The sequence below is a fragment of the Plectropomus leopardus genome, chromosome 21, assembly GCF_008729295.1.
Source record: "Plectropomus leopardus isolate mb chromosome 21, YSFRI_Pleo_2.0, whole genome shotgun sequence".
In the NCBI taxonomy this organism is placed as follows: domain Eukaryota; kingdom Metazoa; phylum Chordata; class Actinopteri; order Perciformes; family Serranidae; genus Plectropomus; species Plectropomus leopardus.
Window position 1 is genome coordinate 8,215,876 of NC_056483.1, and position 18,629 is coordinate 8,234,504.

Genomic DNA, 18,629 nt, shown 5'->3' on the forward strand with positions numbered 1-18,629 from the left:
ACACAGTTTTGGTCGTGAATCTACACAGCGTTAAATGTATCTGGCCCCCAGACTGCCTGACCAAAATGGACAAGCAGGAAAACAATAGGGAGCTGATGGCTTTGCAGGCAGCATGCGATCAGCTGTGACAGATGGTTTGAAACTGGTTCTAGCAGTGCGGAGCTAAAAGGACATACAGGAGAAAACACTCCTTTATCTCTGTCTGAGGGTCCTGTGAGAGAGATGAAGTCCACCTGCGTACCACCTTTGCTGCTATACTTAGTCACCCATCCTTTCATATTCCACAAGGAACAGTCCTTACAATACTGCGCACCAAGACACAGCCAAGTGATGAAAATAATAATGGATTCAAATCTGTGTTTATCAAATAACATCCATAAATGTTGTAGTGTTTTGGCATATTTATCTACTGAGGCTGAAAAGTAAAAAGATACCTGAAAATATTTGGAGCCGGTTTCGATTAAGAGTAATCTCTATTCTTGGCTTGAAATGCTTAAGAAATTGTGCAACTGTTAAGCTCTGCAGAAACTTACAAGATTGTGCTTGTTTATTGTTTGAAGTAGATACGTATGTCGCTCATGCAGTGGCTGAGTCAGGCAGATGTGTGTGTACAGGTGACTGTGATTCTATGGGAGACTTGGGTGTGGTTTTCTTTGATTGTACCACCTTGTTTTGGCCAAATGAGATGACAAAAGCTTTGTGTATAGAAAAAATAGGCATAATGCATTTGGGCTGACGTATCAATAATGCATCATTACATTTAAGTGGAATTATATCTTGTGAATTCATTTGACAAAAGAATCAATTGACCGGTATAATTTTTATTTATTCATTTACTCTCAGGGAATTGATTAACACCACTGTGAATATGCAAGTGTTAGCCAAAACACTTATTTTCAACTGTTGTCCGGTGGCCTGATGTTAAATCGGTCAACAAATAAAACACACAAATTAAAAAAATGGGACTGGAGAGAGCGCAGTATAAACAGCTAAAGAGGATGAAATGCTCAATTACATCAGTGGTCACGCTTTTTAATATTTTTATCCTTTTTCATGCTGAGATTAGACCTGCCATACATGAAACAGTTTTTTGTATGTAAGCCCTTCTGTCAGATTGGGTCTTTTTACGTGTTGAAAGAGCTGCACCACTGAAGAGAGACACTTTTCACAGTGTCTTAACTGCAGACAGAACAGACATTCCTAAATTGTCCTATTTGCTGCAGCCCCGTGCTTTTTTCCTGGGAAGAATTTTGCTTATGAACACAATCTTGTCAAGAATGAACTTCCTTTGCCTTTCCCAGTTTTGTTTATTTTCTGGAAATTTCAACAGTTTGGACTTGAAGATTAAATAATTTTGCTTCTTGGTTTTTTAGGTCTTTGAATGAGATCTTAATTGTGTTTGTCATAACTCCAAACAAGACATTATGTTTTTCCCAAAAGGTCTTTTTACAGAGATCATGCTATAGCTCTCCATTGTTTTGCATTTGGAATTTACATCTGCAAGAGAACTACAGAAAAATGTCGAAAAGCTGTTGTGTGATGGGATGCTCTATCAACAGTGTAAATAACTCAGATCAAAGTTTTTATAAGCTGCTGAACCAAAAAACTGAACTTTTAAGAGGACAAAAGCAGGTACAGAAGTTAAGGATCAGCAGAGAGAATGGGGGAAACTGTGGGATCCTGACACTTACTTTACTGTCAGCAGCAAGTATTTTTGCTAAACTTTAGAGGTTAAAGCTAACTATTGCATTTCCTCTCTGTTAGATATAAGGTGCTAAAATAATCCTTTGACATGTTGATATTTAATGATTTACTGACTACAGGCATTTTGGTTGCATTTTAGCCCTCGTTGGCATATTGTGCCCCCCCCCCACGGGCGTGGTTTTCAGAGTACAACACATTCCTCTGTGTATCTAAAGGGCTACTATAAAGTCCCTTCTTTACTCCGCCTTTGTATCTTTACACAGGATCAAACAACGGTAGCATCATGTTGCTCCTGTGTAAGTTTTAGACAGCATGCCAGCATCACCAAAGCAAAAGTTGTGTGATGGGCATGATGTGTAACACAACAGCTTTCGCCACCGGTGTGACATATTCCTGTCATGCAGTGCTTTCTAAACAATAACAATGGCAATAATTATTTACTCATCTGCTTGGAGGGTAAGGAGCTCTAGGACCTGATTGTTTTCCCAATTTGCGGACATTTTCTACTCTTCTTTGAGGTAGCTGCTAGCTTGTTTGTAACAACAAGTTGTCAAAATGCAAGACAACTCTTTCCCTTTGCGATTCTACCTTTTATACAGAACAGTGAGGTGGCGTAACAAAATATACCTGCCTTCAGCAGGTGGAGTGCTGCCTAGTGCCTGCATAGTTTGACTTGTTTCTCTGTGCTTCACAGGTATCACCAGGTTCGATCTCTTGGGAGACTTTGGGCGATTTAATTGGCTGGGAAACTTTTACATTGTCCTTTCATACAACCTGCTGTTTGCGGTCGTGACAACTCTCTGTCTTGTGAGAAAATTCACCTCAGCAGTACGGGAGGAGCTTTTAAAGGCCTTAGGTAAGTTTATCTTTTTATTTTTCATGTGTCCTGGGGGTTTATAACAGCACCTTTTTAACAATAATAATTCTGAACCATGTATTATTTAATTGTCTTACAAGAAATACGCCCGCCTTTGAAGTGCTGGGTGCTCTGTCGAATATAAAGCAGTCTATTTCATAATGACACTTTGACTACTCAATTTCATCACAATTTTGTATGCACAAAGATTTGGTCTAACAACTGACAGCACCAACCTACTCTGTGGCTTTGGGGCGAGATAGTGTTTATTTCTCTCAGACAGCACAACCTGGAGTGACAAAATGGAAGAAATTGCGGCGAGATCCAATGTGCTGCGGGACTGACATGTGACAGAGGATGGGGCAAGTCTCAAAGGCTTGTGGTGACAGGCCCTGGATGTTTGATACACAGGGTGGGATAGGGTTAGAAAATGTCAGACAGAGGCACTGAAGGGAAAAAAAGCACATCAATACCTCTGTCTAAGTGAAAGTCTGAGGCTTTTTAATGAGATTTCGCTCCCTTATCTCCCCCTGCCCAGGTCTGGATAAATTGCAACTGTCAAACAGCCCCGTGGACCCTGAATCTGGGAAGCTCTCGGCCAACGGGCATCAGAAAACTCTGTGAAAGGGACGATAGATCAACACACACACACACATACACACACACACACACACCTTAGCACAGCCAAAGGGAGATTTCGACAGTACTGCCTGACTGCTGAAAGGTGAAAGGGATTGGAAGGAACTTAATAAACCCGGGCAGTGTCTGACGGATGCCGCAAATGGAGGCTGAGAGCAATTTAGCTTCGTGACATTCCATCCTCTGCGTCTCGGATGGAAGCTGGGACAGAGCCAGGGATGAGACTGAGGAGTGAAATAGACTGGCATCACTGCAGTGACCTTGATGTTGACCTCAACCGCGACTGTGACTTTAAACCACCCATCTCTTGCCCAGGGGCACCCCCCCCCCCCTCCTCAGCATCGCTACCCTGTTTCCTTCTACAGTGTCCTCGCCACTGCACTAGACAAAATCAAGCAGGTGAAACAATGTCTTTTTTTTAAGTCTTACATCTAAATAAAAGGCAAAGGGTTCTTTTCATCACTCTGCTCCTCCTCTGTACTCAGTATAGTAAATAGACCCCCGCAGTTCAGTTATTTTTTAATGTCAATGTGTCCACGGTAATCGGTGTCAGTGATAAATGGAGCATTTGCAGTTTGTGGTCTCTAATCGTTGGTCTTTGATTGATATGTGAACTGATACAGGCATGATAAGGTGTCATTTTTTATTTGTTTAAGCTCAAAATGTGAAAACAACAAAATGTGCTTTGTGAAGCATGAAAGATTCTCTATCACAGCCAGTACACAAACCTGCACAACATCAATACAATTCACATTATATGCATCGGCACTGTCATCACTGACAGATTTTAGCACTTGCGCAGTCATTTGTCTTTTTTTAAATTTGGCTTTACTCAAGTGCGCTTTAACTTTATTGATGATGTCATTAGTTTGTATGAAGTAGGGTAAGAACTTTTTTTTAGGTGCTCTAGATTAGACTTGAGCTATTCTACAAATGGGAATCTACATGAGAATTGTATCCACTTCAGTTCCAAGGAGCAGAATGCTTTAGTGGGTTTGGAGCTGATCCTGGTCTTATTTCCTAAAAAATTTTATTATGCACACGGTAAGAAAATGCATCACATTTTTGCTCATCCCAAAAATAATAAAAATAATTTTAAATTCACAGGGCACAGAAAAAATTGTTTTGTTTTTGTAAATGTTGTATTTACATGTACATATTCTATTGTGTTTCATACTTCTTTTGCATTATTTGGATGTAAATATTGGGCTCTCACTGAGCCCACTGAGGGTCTGACTCACTAAGCAATCTGTATTTTGTTGTACATTTTTTTTAAATAAACACCTAAATGCAAACCTGTGATGGTCTTCACATACAGAATGCATGAGTGAAAAATGTGCAGCCGGTAGAAAGACTTGGTGACTCAGGCCCCATTTACATGTAGTTGTATTGCTGCATAATCTTCTGAACTGTGATGTTCTTTGTCTCCAGAACCACCTTAAATGCCTTATACGACGAACGTCTCGCAGGCTTGATGTTAAGGTTGTTTCTTGTTCCGTGTTGTTTATGTACATGTACATACGTATGTGTACATGTACATTGTTTGTCTCTAGACAGTTCCACTGTGATCCCCTGTACGCCACTGAGTTTCTAGTCTAAAGCCAGCTGGATATAAACGTACACATCGCTTTTTTGCCATGAATGTTGTCACAGTAGCTCTTATCAAGTGAGAAGCTCCGTTTTGAGACTCGTTCATTACCAATAAAACTTTAGCACTTGTTACGATAGGGTTGGGTTGCTGTTTTTAGATGTCATGAGTGTTCATGGTGACTTAAGTGACATGATGACAAAAGAAAAGGAAGCAAAGTAATTTTAATTTATATATGCATCAGAAACTTTTGTTTCGTAGGACAGGGAATGTTTTACATCAAAGCTGTCTGCCATTGGTTGTTGCTATTTTACAAAGACTTGATTTTAAGGTAACTCTCAATCACCAAACTCATGCTGAAGCCATCTTCTTAAATTAAACGTTTTGTAAAAGGTGATCTCTTAACCATCCAAAGCAACACCATGTTTGTGATGTTGAAAAATGTTTCAGGTATGCAGTTTTACTCAAGTTCTTGACTGGCAGAAACATTTGGTGAATTTTTTTTTGGCACGTTGCGTGCCATTTAATTTGTTTAGTGCATGTCTACAGCTATTTTACTGACTTTAGGACCATGCTGATCATTTTGAAAAATCAACATGGCCCAAAGTGATCTGGCAACGCAAGAAAGAAGATACTGTAAACTGGCAAAAAATGGTTTTAACTGTAGGATAAATTAGTGATGTAAAAGGAAATGTACAACTTGATGTGGATTAACTACATCCAGTAAAATGGCTTGAAGTTATGCATACATTCACTCAGCAGCAGACTGGTAACACTGGGCTCTGCGTCACTTAGCAGGGAAGTGTCACTCCTCTAATCAGACATCACAATCACTCCTCGCACTAACTCTAAGGTAAGAACTTAGACGGTCATTTTCATTCAAGCAAGCTTTTCTGGTTGCCTTTACAGTGCATCTCTGTGTTGTGTGGGGGTTTCAAACGTTGAGAGTTGGCCTGTACTGTAAGTGACGCAGCTTTTTTTTCTGTACTGTCTGTATGTCAGTTGGTCTCTGCATGTAATTTTTGGTACATGTTTTGTGAATGTATTTTTTTACGATTTCTCAGTTTGCTAAATGTACATTTCGTTATTTTTTGATGTTTGTGTGTTTGCAAATAAAAGTAGAAAAATGCTTTGTGAACATCTTTTCATTAATCATTGTGATAGTGACACCCTGGACATCAATACTAACAGCATAGTTTGGCATTTTAGGAAATCGATTTTTGCCAAGAGTTAGATGAGAGGATTGAAACCACTTGTTTATTTAAGGTTTAAAGGAATACTTCACACATTTGTTGATTAACATCCAGTATTACGCTGAATTTGTGAAGAAAAATTTGTTTTTCTGGTAAGGCTCCACAGTGAATGATGAATCCAAAAATTCATTCATAAATCGATGTTAAGGTGGCTTGTGTTTAACAAGAGCTAAACTCTATCAAAACATAAAGTTCCAAACTCTTACAAAAATCATGCAGTATTAGTCTCATGCTCAGTATTTCCCGAATGCATGCATGTTTGCTAAAACCTTTTGATTCAAAACACTACCACATTTTTCTGTCCACAATGAAAAATCGACATATCACCACAATTTGGTTAACTGCCAGTAATGTCTGCTGTCTTGCATTTGACATACAGCTTCAAATCTGCTCGCTCACTGGAGCAGAAGTTACAGTGTCCGTCTTTGCTGTCCGTTTGTGGCATGGCAGCTTTCACTGATGATGAGTTACTTGTGAAGTCTAAACAATCAGAAAGTGCTGTTGGTGCGACACTGAGTGAAGCTACAGAGTCATGGCTGCAGACAGAGGGGAAGCATCAGAGCAAAGCAGCATATTTTTAATGAATTTGTCACACTTGCTCAATAAAAAAGGAAGACAAATATAGTGATGATGATGATGACCTCTAACTACGGTAGCGTCACGTGATGGTCATAATGCAGTGGTGCAGTTTTCATTACAGCCCGAGGTCCTCTATCATTTTAATTCATCAAGAATTTCCTGTTTTTTTATTCTTTGTTCACCATTGAGGCACACAAAAAAAGTTTTCAACACAGGGGTTAGTAATTGATAAAAAAAATTCTCATCTTGTGGGTGAAGTATTCCTTTAACCAGCACAAACCATAATGTAAAAAGAACTATTTTGCTTCACAGAGATCACATGCTGTAACTATTTCTCACCAACCAAATGTAGGGCACAGAACCTGCAACCTCACAGTGATAAGACTGCAAAAGGTACCTCTATTGGCTGCTGTTTGCCAAGAAATAGTTACAGCAATCAACTCCTCCCAAAACCGAAAATTTCAAATTACAATATCACATCATCTAAAATGCCATCTTGCATAAACTAGTACCTGTTTAGATGAGTTTTTTGTGGTAGACAGATCTGCACAGGGGACAAGAGGGTCTGCTCTCCGTAGAAAAGGCCTCAAAGGACTCCAGACAGCGCTGATGGAAGACGTGGGAACAGGACAGTAGCACAGTGCGTCTGCGTTGTTGATGACCGGATGTACCCGCTGCTGTCAGGAGGCTCGGGCTGCACAACGCAGTCAGGCAGATGGGGCAGTCCCAGACGTCTCTCTGGATAACCTGTTGAGTTGTAAACACAAAGTAAGGTCTCTGTCTACTTATATAATGTAATTTTTGCACAAGTAACAGTAACTTTATCCCTGCCACTCTGTCATTATAAACTCTGAATCAAATCTGCTGTCAGCCATCTGACAGGTTTGATCACACACAAGGTGATAACATTTTTATCAGTGATCCTTATAAAAACAAAGCAACACACGCACAGCTTCAGTGATTAACTGTGGACAGCTTCCTGTATTTAAGGATTGCCATGCCCGACCGTTAAACGTTTCACAACGAGCTGTACTCGGCTTTATAGAGTTTGCACCCGTGGAAAAGGTGCAAGGCATGTGTTGAAAGCACATTCACTGTTTGATACTCCATGTCAAGGCTGAGCCACTCCTGCCTTGTGCTCAACCTTTTCACACCAGATAAAGAAAAAAAAAAAAAGACATCTTCTTTGCACACACCCCGCCCCCTCTATGGAAAATGGTACTGGCTGCAATGAAAGCCAACAATGGAGCCTTATGGAACAGAAAATCTTAATGTCTTTTCAATTCCTCCACAGCAGTCAGGGCGATGAAAAGCCTGCCGTGCATTATCAGACAGACTTGAGTTTTTTGTAAATACGGAGGATTATTCGTCTACCCACTGCCATTCATTTGATAAAGTGAATGATCACCTCTGGAGAGGTGTACTTTCTATACAGCAGCTGTGATGCTGTCGTCCCCATGCAAGCGTTAACATGTCAAGGGAAAGGCAAGGCTGGGAGAAGAAGACTGGGATTAGACGTTTTTACGGGGCCTTGTTTAATGACAGAAGTGGCTCCTAGTTGTTTCTGACCTGGCTCTGTATTCGGTCCCAGTCGCTCTCCTGAGGCTCGGAGACGTGCTTTCTCTCCAGCTGCTGGAACACTCGTCTGCTTGATGACAGGGAGCGGTTGATATCACTCAGAAAAGCCTCCGTGTCGGTGTGACAGTATCGGACAAAGCTGTCATTCAACTCCTGCAACTAATTAGAAAAACCATTTTAGTGGCACAAAGGAGGCATGTTTCATTCAGATACACAATAGAGTCGTGTTTTCGGCGAAGGCTAATTGTTTGTGTGTATTGTAATGGCTGAGGCATGCTGACAGGGTGCAGTTGTTAAACAGCCAGATCAATACAGTCACGTCTCCCACTAACATGGAGAATTAATGGAAACCAGTAAAAAAAGGAATACAGTGCTGAAAAACGTGGAAACACACAAATCTCTGACACCTTGTCTGTCCTCTACACTCACATAAACATGTTCTCTCCTCTGTCTTGGACACATTGTTTGGGCAGATATTACTAATATTATTACTACCTAATATTTACTACTCTCTCTTCCATGATAATTGCTTAATGTCTGAATTACTGCCATATTTCTGGAGCTGTTTATCCAGCAGACAGGGTTCTGGATTTGGGGAGCAGTGTCTCTTACCTAGACGTAACCTAAATCTAATAGTGGTATTTTTATACAGGGTCATAGCTACCACTAATTTTATTTTTTCTGGTAATTTGGGCATTTTGACAATCTTGTGAGAGTTGGACTTGGAACCGTATTAGGTGTTTTATATAAGTATCTCTATTTATTGAAGCACCTGGCACCTCTTGCATACTCATATTGACCATTTCAAAAGACTTCTTTCTATTGTCTGTCCTCCCAGAACTCATCTGTTTTCTGCCATTTACAGCAGCTGTTGCTAGGCAACAATTAATGCCTGCATATGCATTTTATATCAAGAACATATTCAATAGTCAATGAACAGGCTATTTATATAAATAAGTTCCAACAGCAGTGTGCAACTGACCAATTAATGTAAATGTCTGCATGTAACGTAAGCATCCGCATCTTCAAACCATCTCCATGACAACTGAGCAAACTGCATCCACTGACAGTTGGTTCACTGGTTCAATGAATGTATGTGATTAAAGTTACATAAAACTATACATTTTAGTAGGGCTGCAACTGACTGATTAATATTGCCTGGGTCCAGACCTTTTAATCCACCCACACAACTGAGTTCAAGCTGAGTGAACATGGAAACGAAGTGTAACATGTTGACAATTCTGTCTAAATATCAGGCAACGATTAATCTGCTTTTTTTCAATTAATTACTTAATAAACTGTTTGGTCAAAAATGTTAAAAGATAGCGATGAACACCCATGGCAAACTTTGTCAAATTGATTATTTTGTCTGAACAACCGACCAAAACCTGAAGTTCATTCATTCATTCTTTAGATAGCAGAATTGGAAAGCCTCTGATACTGTCCAAAATGCTGGATCAGGTATCAGCAAGCTCGTAGTCTAAGCACAAATCCAATACTACATAATTATTAATAAACTTAAAAGTAGTGCACATTTGGATAAAACCGCAATTTCAACAGAAATCAGTTCTTTCTCTTTAAAATAGAAGCCTACACAGCAAGTTGCGCTGTGCAGCCACTGGTAACTACTGGTGACAAAAATACTTGATTTCTGGTAAATACGTTAACGTTAATCTAGGCTGGAAAGTCCCACCACTGAAAAGGAAACGTACAGTATGCAAGGTTGTAGATTCAGCGTTAGTAATATACAGCTCCTGATTTTTAAAATTTATATCTTTATTTAAACTTCATCAGATTGGTACTCCGTATTGGTCAATGCGCAAATTCAGGTACTGGAATTGGTATTGGAAATGGAAAAAATGGTATTGGAACATCTAAAAGCTTCACAGTTGAAAAGTTGGAACTTGGTATTGTTTGGCATTTTTGCATGAAAGATTACTTTATGAAATTAAGTGCTGATCATTTTTTGTCAATCAACTAACAGATGCAGCTCTAAACTACCTCTGGGAAAAGTAATGTAATTACTGCAACATGTTATCTGAGTAGCATTAGCCTCAGCACCAGCTTGCACACTGCACTTGTTTTCTTTGTCTATGACACACCTACACACACACACACACACACACACACACACACACACACACACACACACACACTCACATACAAAAAAACAAACCCCATACTTTAGCCTGTCATAGTGACATCAGAATTGCTTTACAGCGAGGCTTTTATCACTAATTAAACAACTGTTGACCGTTCGGATGGAGGGTTTTATGAGGCTGGCTGACTTTTCCACAGCCAGTGCAAACAGCACAGCCTCTGGTGAACTTTGCCTTGCTCTACAGGAGATGCGAACAGGAGCGGACACAGAGGGGGAAGAGGAGGCGGAGCGCAGATGCGTTATCTCACGGCAATCCATCTAGATATCGGTAGTGTCCCTCTTAATGTGTTGACTCAGGGTCGGACCTCCAAAGTGAGTAAAAATTGAAAGCTGGGCATCAGGATCAGCTGATAAGATTTCTGAAATTGACCTAATATGTGAGTTTTTTTTTTTGCTCCAGGGAACACCTGTGGCTTCATCATACAAAGATGCTTTATGGCCTCCTGCTATCACAAGAAAAAACTGAGAGAATAGGTTTCTCCGTCTCACACAGGTCCCAGCCCAGCACTAACACGCCTGTTTGAATTACAGTCAGCTAAGCAAATAAGTCTTCCCCTTGAAAATCAAGTCAATCAGACCTGTCAGCGCTGTGTTGCAGAGCTCACGGCTCTTGAAGATCATCCCCAGTGTGACAAAAGATATGAGACAACCTCATGACCACCCACAACCACTGAATCACACAACTTGAATGTAAAGCGGTTGACAGCGTCTATGACTCCATGTGGACCCGGACATGGCCTAATGTGTTGGAACAGAGTTAATTGGCGCGGTAAATGCTGTGTCTTTGTTTACGTGACACGTTAAGGCATGGTTTACAGGCGGGATGACAGAGACTGACAAGGGGATGGGTAGGACACTCCGACCCTTGCAACTTATGAGTGTGGCCCTCACACATTTGTCACTTGTGCTTAATCAGCCTCTTTGAAGTACAGGAGCACTCTGCATGATTACAACACTCCACATGGAAATAAACAGGGCCTGCTCCTAAAGACACTGGACATACAGTGCATGCCTGGGAGCCGTACCTATTTTAAAACAGGGTTATTAGATAAATTTGTATGAGAAATTACTCTGTATTTCTGAAGAAGTGATGTTTGGTTAAAATAAACAGTGACCGGTCTCGTCTTTGGTCATCCGAGGCCTCAGTTGGGGGAGGTTCACTAGGTGGCAATGTTCCCTTTTCCTGAGAGCCACCGTGAAGGCAACATAGCCTCAGCGTCAAATGACCCCATCCACTTGCTGCCACCTTTAAATAATCCCTCCATCAAGTCCAATCGTTGCATGATTTATAGCTTTGAAATGGGACTGGAGAACAAAGCCTGGCATGACAACCTGCGTCAGATATCCAAACACACTGGTCAACCTCACCTCTTCACCTTTTTCCATCCAACCCAGTAACAGGGCTACACACACACAAATACGCCAGACATATATAGATAGATGAAGGAAAACCAGAACCCCAAACATGCACAGGAGACATCAGGCTTTTGTGTTGACCCTGGAATGTCCAGACTGTTTGACTAAAACACAGAACTCTCTCCACATTAGTGGACAAACAGTGTATGATTCACAAAGCATCAAAGGAGCTTGAGAGGGTGAGAGCAGGTGAAGGTGTGTGTATGTGTGTGCGTGTTAGCAGTGGGGTCAGTGAGTCCCTGAAACCCATGTCTCAACCCTCAAGATCTGATGTTCGTCGCAGGCTTTGTTTGACCAACTAAACGGTTTAAAAATGTCAGAGTGGAACGTAGGAAAAAAACTGAGACTTGAGGAGACAGATGCAAGGTAATGTGACCTTATGTATCTCATGATCAATCTATAATGTCATGATTACTGCAGATTTGATATCCAAACTCACCTTTGCTTCGAAGAATTTCCGTCGCAGTTGTTTGTCTTTTGGGCAGATGGATTTTCTCAATTTTCTGTATCTTTTTCGAGCAGCATAGCCCCGCCAGCATGCTTGAATTCTACAAACACACATAAACATACAAAATGCATTCAAAAAGTGACTCAAAACCATTTGTCAAATGTTAGAAAAATGTGGTAAAGTATAAAGCTTTGCAGAGAGAGCACAGTATTTACTGATTGCTTTGTTTATCTTAAGTCATCAGCTTCTTGTCAGGGCCAATACATTTATTGAAAAATGAAATTACAAATTTTCTCATGTGTAAAGCCTCAATTTAGCTGCAACTGCATGTAGCCATAGATTAGCCATATCCAGTACATATAGACAAGGTTGTGTACAAACATTGTGGAGTTTGTAAAACAAAAAAAAATTTATGTGCAACTATAATATGAACAATTTGATCATGCCTCCATTATTTAAACTGAAACTTTGTTTTTTTTTTTTTGTTTTTGTTGTTTTAAACTGAACCCTATTTTCTCATGTTTTTTTGTCAAAGTGACGAGTGGAGACAACATTTGAGATGAGAGGGACCGCTGCAGCCGCAACAGTGAAACAGACTGTATCTAAGTGTGTGGAACCAAGTCTTGCTCGATGAGGAGTCTCATTCTCATATCTTGTGGACTTTTTAACATTTTAACATAACACTTGCTATGAAAATATTTTTTTTTTACAGAAGCTGAACTAATTCAAGTAATGAGTAAATTTAATGCATAAAACTTCCTTTCGTACATATTTTGGTGATGTTTTTTCTCTAGCGCTAGATGACAGTTGTTGCTTTGCAAAAGTCACTTAATGAGATTGTGTGATGAATTCTTATTTTGCCTTAATGGATTTTTTTTTCCAAATTAATTTTGAGCACGTACCTGGTGGCACACTGGTGTCTGAAGAGGCGAGCTGCATCGTGGATCACCCGTGTCTCATACTGCTCCTTTCTGCACATCGGGCAGCACTTCCTCCCAGAAAATCTTTCAAAGGCGTGCAAACATGCTCTGTGGAAAACGTGTGAACAAGACAGCAACACCTAAAAAGAAACAGTGACATAAACTACTTAGTATATGTGAAACTAAAATTGTATCATACATGCGATGAAACAAGAGGAAGCATCTAAAACAATCTTACAGTTTACAGATTTTATAGGTTGAGTGCCTATATGGGTTAAAATGTCTCCAGAGGCTGCTGCTGAACATGTATTGGTTTTCAGTTTTTTCTTAAAGTGCTTAGAAAAAGCTCTCATACTGTATACAGTCTGTGCACATGCTGTGTGTTTATGTGAGCCTTAAGCCATGCTAAATCTGTGTGTACTCATGCACGTATGTGAATGTGTGTATCTGCCTTTAAGTGTTATTTGCTGAGAGGATAGAGGGAGTCAGCAGGACCCCCAGTGGGCCGGCTGGGACCTGGACTATAGTCTCCTCTACCTGTGAGAGCGACTCTTTTATCGCCTGAAAGGAGACAGCCGCAGCTATGGGGCTTGGCACACAAACCAGTTTACTCAGATCTCTGGAGGGCAGGGGGGGGCATATTGATTTCCCATTGTTTTTGGCCTGACCAACACACTCCATCACCAGTGAAAGGGCCCCCTGCAGTGTACAATTTCCAGGAGCTCGACAAGCCATTAGACCACTGAGAAATTTCACTTCTCACAATGCTTTAAGGCTACATGCGGCAGTTTGTGGGCAGACACACAATAAAGAAACAGACCTGAAAGCAGAGGAACATGTCCTTTGTAAAATCCTGTCCTTTTAGGGAAAATGTCTTAATGGTATTAAAATAATGAGCGAATATTTCAGTCCACACAACAGAACAACTGCTGCTGTAAGCATTTTTAATTGTCATATTAATGCGTGAGTGCAACACAAGACTGTGGCACACAAACGCATTGTTACAATATGAAGGCTTGCAGGAAAATGCCAAATCAACAAAGATTCCCTCCTGTCACTTTCCCTTGTTAGCAGGCTCTAATTAACTTTTTTTTTCTTCCCTGAGTCAAACTAATATTTACACGTGCATCTATGGCAACTGTGCTTTGTGAGGCCGCCTATTCTAGTCCCGCATTCTTGAGGAGATTGGCATCTTAAAAGGGGATCGGAAAGGTGTAAAAGACTGAATGACCCTCACAGTAACACACTGATTGCTACATCATCACGTCACAGTTGAGTTCCAAGGCAGTATGGGTAAATTTGTACAGTTGTCTACACAGATTAGAACATACAGGAACTGCAGGGGGAGGTGGTGGTTGGGGGCGGCTTTGTGTGTGTGCCCATGTGTGTATACGGAAACACAGGTTTCCCTGAGGACAGACAGAACATTGGAAACATGTTAAAAAAAAAAAAAAAAAAAAAAGAAAGAAAGAAAGAAAGAAGTAACAGTAGCTACTGTGTTGGGGGAATACCTGAGGCTGAAGGCAAAACTCCTCCCTGCATACTGCACAGGGCTGAGCTGAGTCCCCCTGCTGAACAGACCTCGTCTTGACCTGAGTCCATTCGTCCTCTGTCAGTCTCCCTGCAGGCGAGGCCACCAAACCCAACTTCTGAGCTAAAAGAAACAAGAAATATACTGGTTATATACTAATAGAGTAATAGAATAAGCAACTAATACCCCTTTCCCATCAAAATTTGCGTGTGCACAAAGGTTTTTTAAACACGGGTAAAGGCACTTAAAAATAGGCAATAGACTGTTTTTGCATTGCCCAGAGAGCAGAGCTCTTTACAGTGTGATGCAGCGGACCAGCATGTGTGTGGGTTTTTTTGGTGTGCCCATTTGACGTCACAGACAGGCTGGAGAACAGGTAAACAGTGAAAGCTTAACGGTGGTTACTTTCCTTTATATATCTCTTACTTATTCAGTCTCTTTCAAGCTCAGTGCAGACTAATTTGGATCGATGTTTGTTTCCTGTACTCAGAATATGAACTCTGATATACCTGAATAGGTATAAAAATTCCTTCATCCCTCTATCAGTGGATGTTCTAAACTCAGATAATGAGGGTGTAAAATGAGGGGCAGTGTTTTAATGCACTTTATGTTGCATTTTTCTGTGCTTTGCACTTGATGTCTGTTTTTGCACTATGTGCGTATGTCAAGACAAAGTTATCCTGAATCTTGAAAACTCCACCTAAATAAGGTGACAGCTTGCTGGAGGGAGATCTCAAGGAAGCTGAAAGTTTCTGGTAAATGACCATTGCTAATACTAACTTGCTGTTGGCTACATGCTTTGTCATTTCCAGTCAATATCACAACAGAAAACATGTGTTCTGTTTAAAAAGAACAAACACAGGAAGCCAGAGAGTACTCGCCAATCTTTCAAGTGTTCGACATCTCCAGTTGAGCGCACAGCTGATACCTGGTTTGTGTACATGATGTAACAAAGTTTGAACTTTGAAATGATCAGATGATCAGGATACTTTATTCATCCCAAGGGAAATTCTGTTCGTAACAGTGCTCCGCTCAACAACAACAAACAGGTAAGAAAAACAAGACAATGCACATAGTGCACATAATGACAGAATAAAACTATATACGTAGTGCAAAGAGCAGTGCGCAAGAAATAAATAAGACTGTACAATAAGTGTCAGGTTATTATGAAATAACCTGACACTGTGCAGTGAGTGTGGAAGGATGACAGTGAATTTACAGAGATGAGTTGTACAGTTTTATTGCCACTGGGAGAAAGGACCTTCTGTGACGCTCAGTTTTTGAGGTGGGTGGTCTGAGTCTGTTGGTCCGTGTGCTCCTGAATTGTGAAATCTGGCTCGACATCAATTTTTTTTTGTGCTCCGTTCAGACACCTTTCACAACCATTTTGACATATTGAAACCAGAGCAAACTGGTTTGATTTTTTTTGATAACATGGGGGAAAAAAGCCATGAACAACTTGGCAAGAAATGTCCACAAATTTGGAGAATTTAGTGAAATGTGACAAAAAAATTATCTAAAAATAGTTTTAAAAAAAGAGTGGAGGATTACTGAAAACTATATTTTTACTTATAGTAATTTCAGAGTTAATATTATGTTAAAGTATATAGCAAAATATATAAAATAAATACACACACACCCCATGTATTTGAAAGAAATCAAACCAATTTGAATACACTGTAGACACGTTGTTAGGATGCAGTGTTAAATTCATATGAGGCCTGCATTTCTTGTAAACAGTTTTTTTTTAAGTGAGTGCAGTGAAGATACACAGCCAGGAGCTTTTTGCCTTTTTTCATGAAATCATCAAACCCTGACAAATGAGCTCAGCATGACAATTTTGATGTATTCCAAAAGTAATCCAGAGTATTTAGAAAACTTAACTAGTTTGAGTAACCTGATGGAATATGTTACAAATTATATTTTAGGGCATGTATTCAGTAATCTGTAGTGGAATAGGTTTTAAAGTAACCCTCCCAACACTGTTCATGAGCCACATAAATAAAAGTTCTCAATATGTGTGTTTTTTTTACCTAATGTTAAAGGAGGTGGAGCAGGATCAAGCACATATTCTTTGTCTTCTTGCTGATTTTGTGTCTCCAATCCCCTCTTCTCCACTCTTTTTCTGGGTGATTTTCTTTTGCATTTCAGCAAAGGGTCAGAGAATTTGACATCTGGATGAAGCAGGCTGCGTGTGATGTGGTCTTGAAAGGCAACGGAGGTGATCACCAACTTGTTGCTGGCTTTCGATGTCAAACCCTGTAAAATATGATATAAAAGTTCATCAGTGCATTTGCATAAATTGCTGCAAATAAGCAAATGTAAACTTTTCTTAGACCAGGATAAGCAATAAATACAAATAAATGCATTCATACTGTCTAGACACAATAATAGCAAAATGCAGGGATAAATCACTGCACGGCCAAATGGAAAATGCTATAATTGCCCAAGATAATTCAATATTGCAGCAAGAAGTGTGTCAAAGAAATTAGTTTTTAAAAACGACACAAAAAGCTGGCTTCTGGTTTAACTTAAGTATAGTAAATCTAACCTTATTTTATCCATAAATTAGAGGGTATGCTGCTTGTTGTCCGTGTAAACTGAACCGTGTGGAGCTCAGTTCACACAGGTGTTTGCTATCTAATTAAGATAGCAGTTGCAACACGGACAACGGGGCAACTAAAGTTCATCTTTCTAACGAAGCTGCCGTCAGTCAAACATTGTCTAAAGACTGAATGTTCAAGAAGAAGAAACCTTGGCGATATATCCGCCATCATTTTTCATTTTCATGCGTCAACAAATGTACAAACTGGGGTAAAAAAAAAGCTAAAATCCAAACCTTCCGCATTGCCATCCCATCAGCAAACTGTTGAAGTGGTTGCCAGGAAACCAATCAAGGCCCGCCTCCTCTCCGCGCGGAGAATCATCGCTGGCTCTGATTGGCTGAGCAAGAGACCTTTGGGTTCGCTGATTGGTTCATGTTTTCAGTTGAAAAATACCATAATTTTAATTGTGTGTCCTCTTTATATAATTCTTATAGACCAGGGCAACACTTTGAATCTCTCAAGTGCCCATTAAAGTCTCTGTGTTTTAAATCACGTTTTTAATGCTTGTGAATTAATTTTCACAATGCCAACAAATACATTTACTAAAGTGCTGTTCTTTAGTATATTTTTCTTTCATTTCTTTCATTACTAAATAACATTTAACGAAATTACACTGGAATGGGGTTACAAGCAGTGGTGGAATAAGTACTGATATCTTTTATTTCCCTTAAGTAAAAGTATTGGTAGGCCTACTACAGTGAGGAAACATTCTGTTACTAGTGAAAGTCCAATGATTTCTTGCCCATTTTTGGGTTGTTTCCTCCATGTTTTTAAAAGAAATCAAGCCAATTTACGCAGCTTTCACAGGGCTAAACTACCCAACAGTATAAAGACAGATTTGTAAACATTTATCCATTAGTAGTAATAATTAAACGACATTCTGCTGCATAACGAATACTTTTTGTTTCAATATGTGAGTACATTTTCCTAAAAATATGTAATTTCAATTGTTTTACTATTTCAGTATAGAATTTGAACATGTCTTCCATCACTGATAGTTTTACATTTCCAACGTTTTCTATCCCCTTCTATCACCATGCAAGGACAATTTTGCTCTTTGAAAACACAATGCTGTGTCTCAATCTCACTAATGATTATTTTATTGTCAGGGAGTTGTCAGTGAATAGTTGGAACCTGACCAAAGGAGGTTAGTCTATGTGTCTATGTGACTCACCAAGCTGTCGTCAGAGCAGGCGCTGAACAAAGCTAAGCTGCTCATACCTGTGCTGTGAGCTCAGGGATCCCTCCCAGGTCACCCTTACATGGAAAACCATACACACAAACACACAGTCCAAACCGTCTCTTTTTGTGAGGCTGATGAAAAGTTTGCTTTATTTCTCACACACGGCG

At 39.9% G+C, this 18,629-nt stretch overlaps 2 protein-coding genes across 3 annotated transcripts in view; one reads left to right on the forward strand and one right to left on the reverse strand.

Annotated features, from left to right (window-relative positions):
* Positions 1-5,925, forward strand: part of lmbr1 (limb development membrane protein 1) — a 41,935-nt gene extending 36,010 nt beyond the window's left edge. Inside the window, exons 16-17 of the mRNA XM_042510218.1 lie at positions 2,399-2,560; positions 3,099-5,925. Of these exons, the coding sequence (XP_042366152.1) occupies positions 2,399-2,560; positions 3,099-3,184 (248 nt within the window). The 3' untranslated portion in view covers positions 3,185-5,925. The remainder of the gene's footprint in view (positions 1-2,398; positions 2,561-3,098) is intronic.
* rnf32 (ring finger protein 32) overlaps positions 1-17,556 on the reverse strand; it is a 46,974-nt gene extending 29,418 nt beyond the window's left edge. For both annotated transcript variants that reach the window (XR_006106990.1, XM_042510219.1), the window contains exons 1-7: positions 17,513-17,556; positions 16,707-16,932; positions 14,654-14,796; positions 13,125-13,282; positions 12,214-12,322; positions 8,189-8,356; positions 7,132-7,366 (exon numbers count right to left, since the gene is read on the reverse strand). Coding sequence is in view for 1 of the 2 variants with exons in the window: in XM_042510219.1 (XP_042366153.1) it covers positions 7,136-7,366; positions 8,189-8,356; positions 12,214-12,322; positions 13,125-13,282; positions 14,654-14,796; positions 16,707-16,932; positions 17,513-17,527 (1,050 nt within the window). In the remaining variant the exon portion in view is untranslated. The remainder of the gene's footprint in view (positions 1-7,131; positions 7,367-8,188; positions 8,357-12,213; positions 12,323-13,124; positions 13,283-14,653; positions 14,797-16,706; positions 16,933-17,512) is intronic.
* Between the last annotated feature and the right edge of the window lie 1,073 nt (positions 17,557-18,629).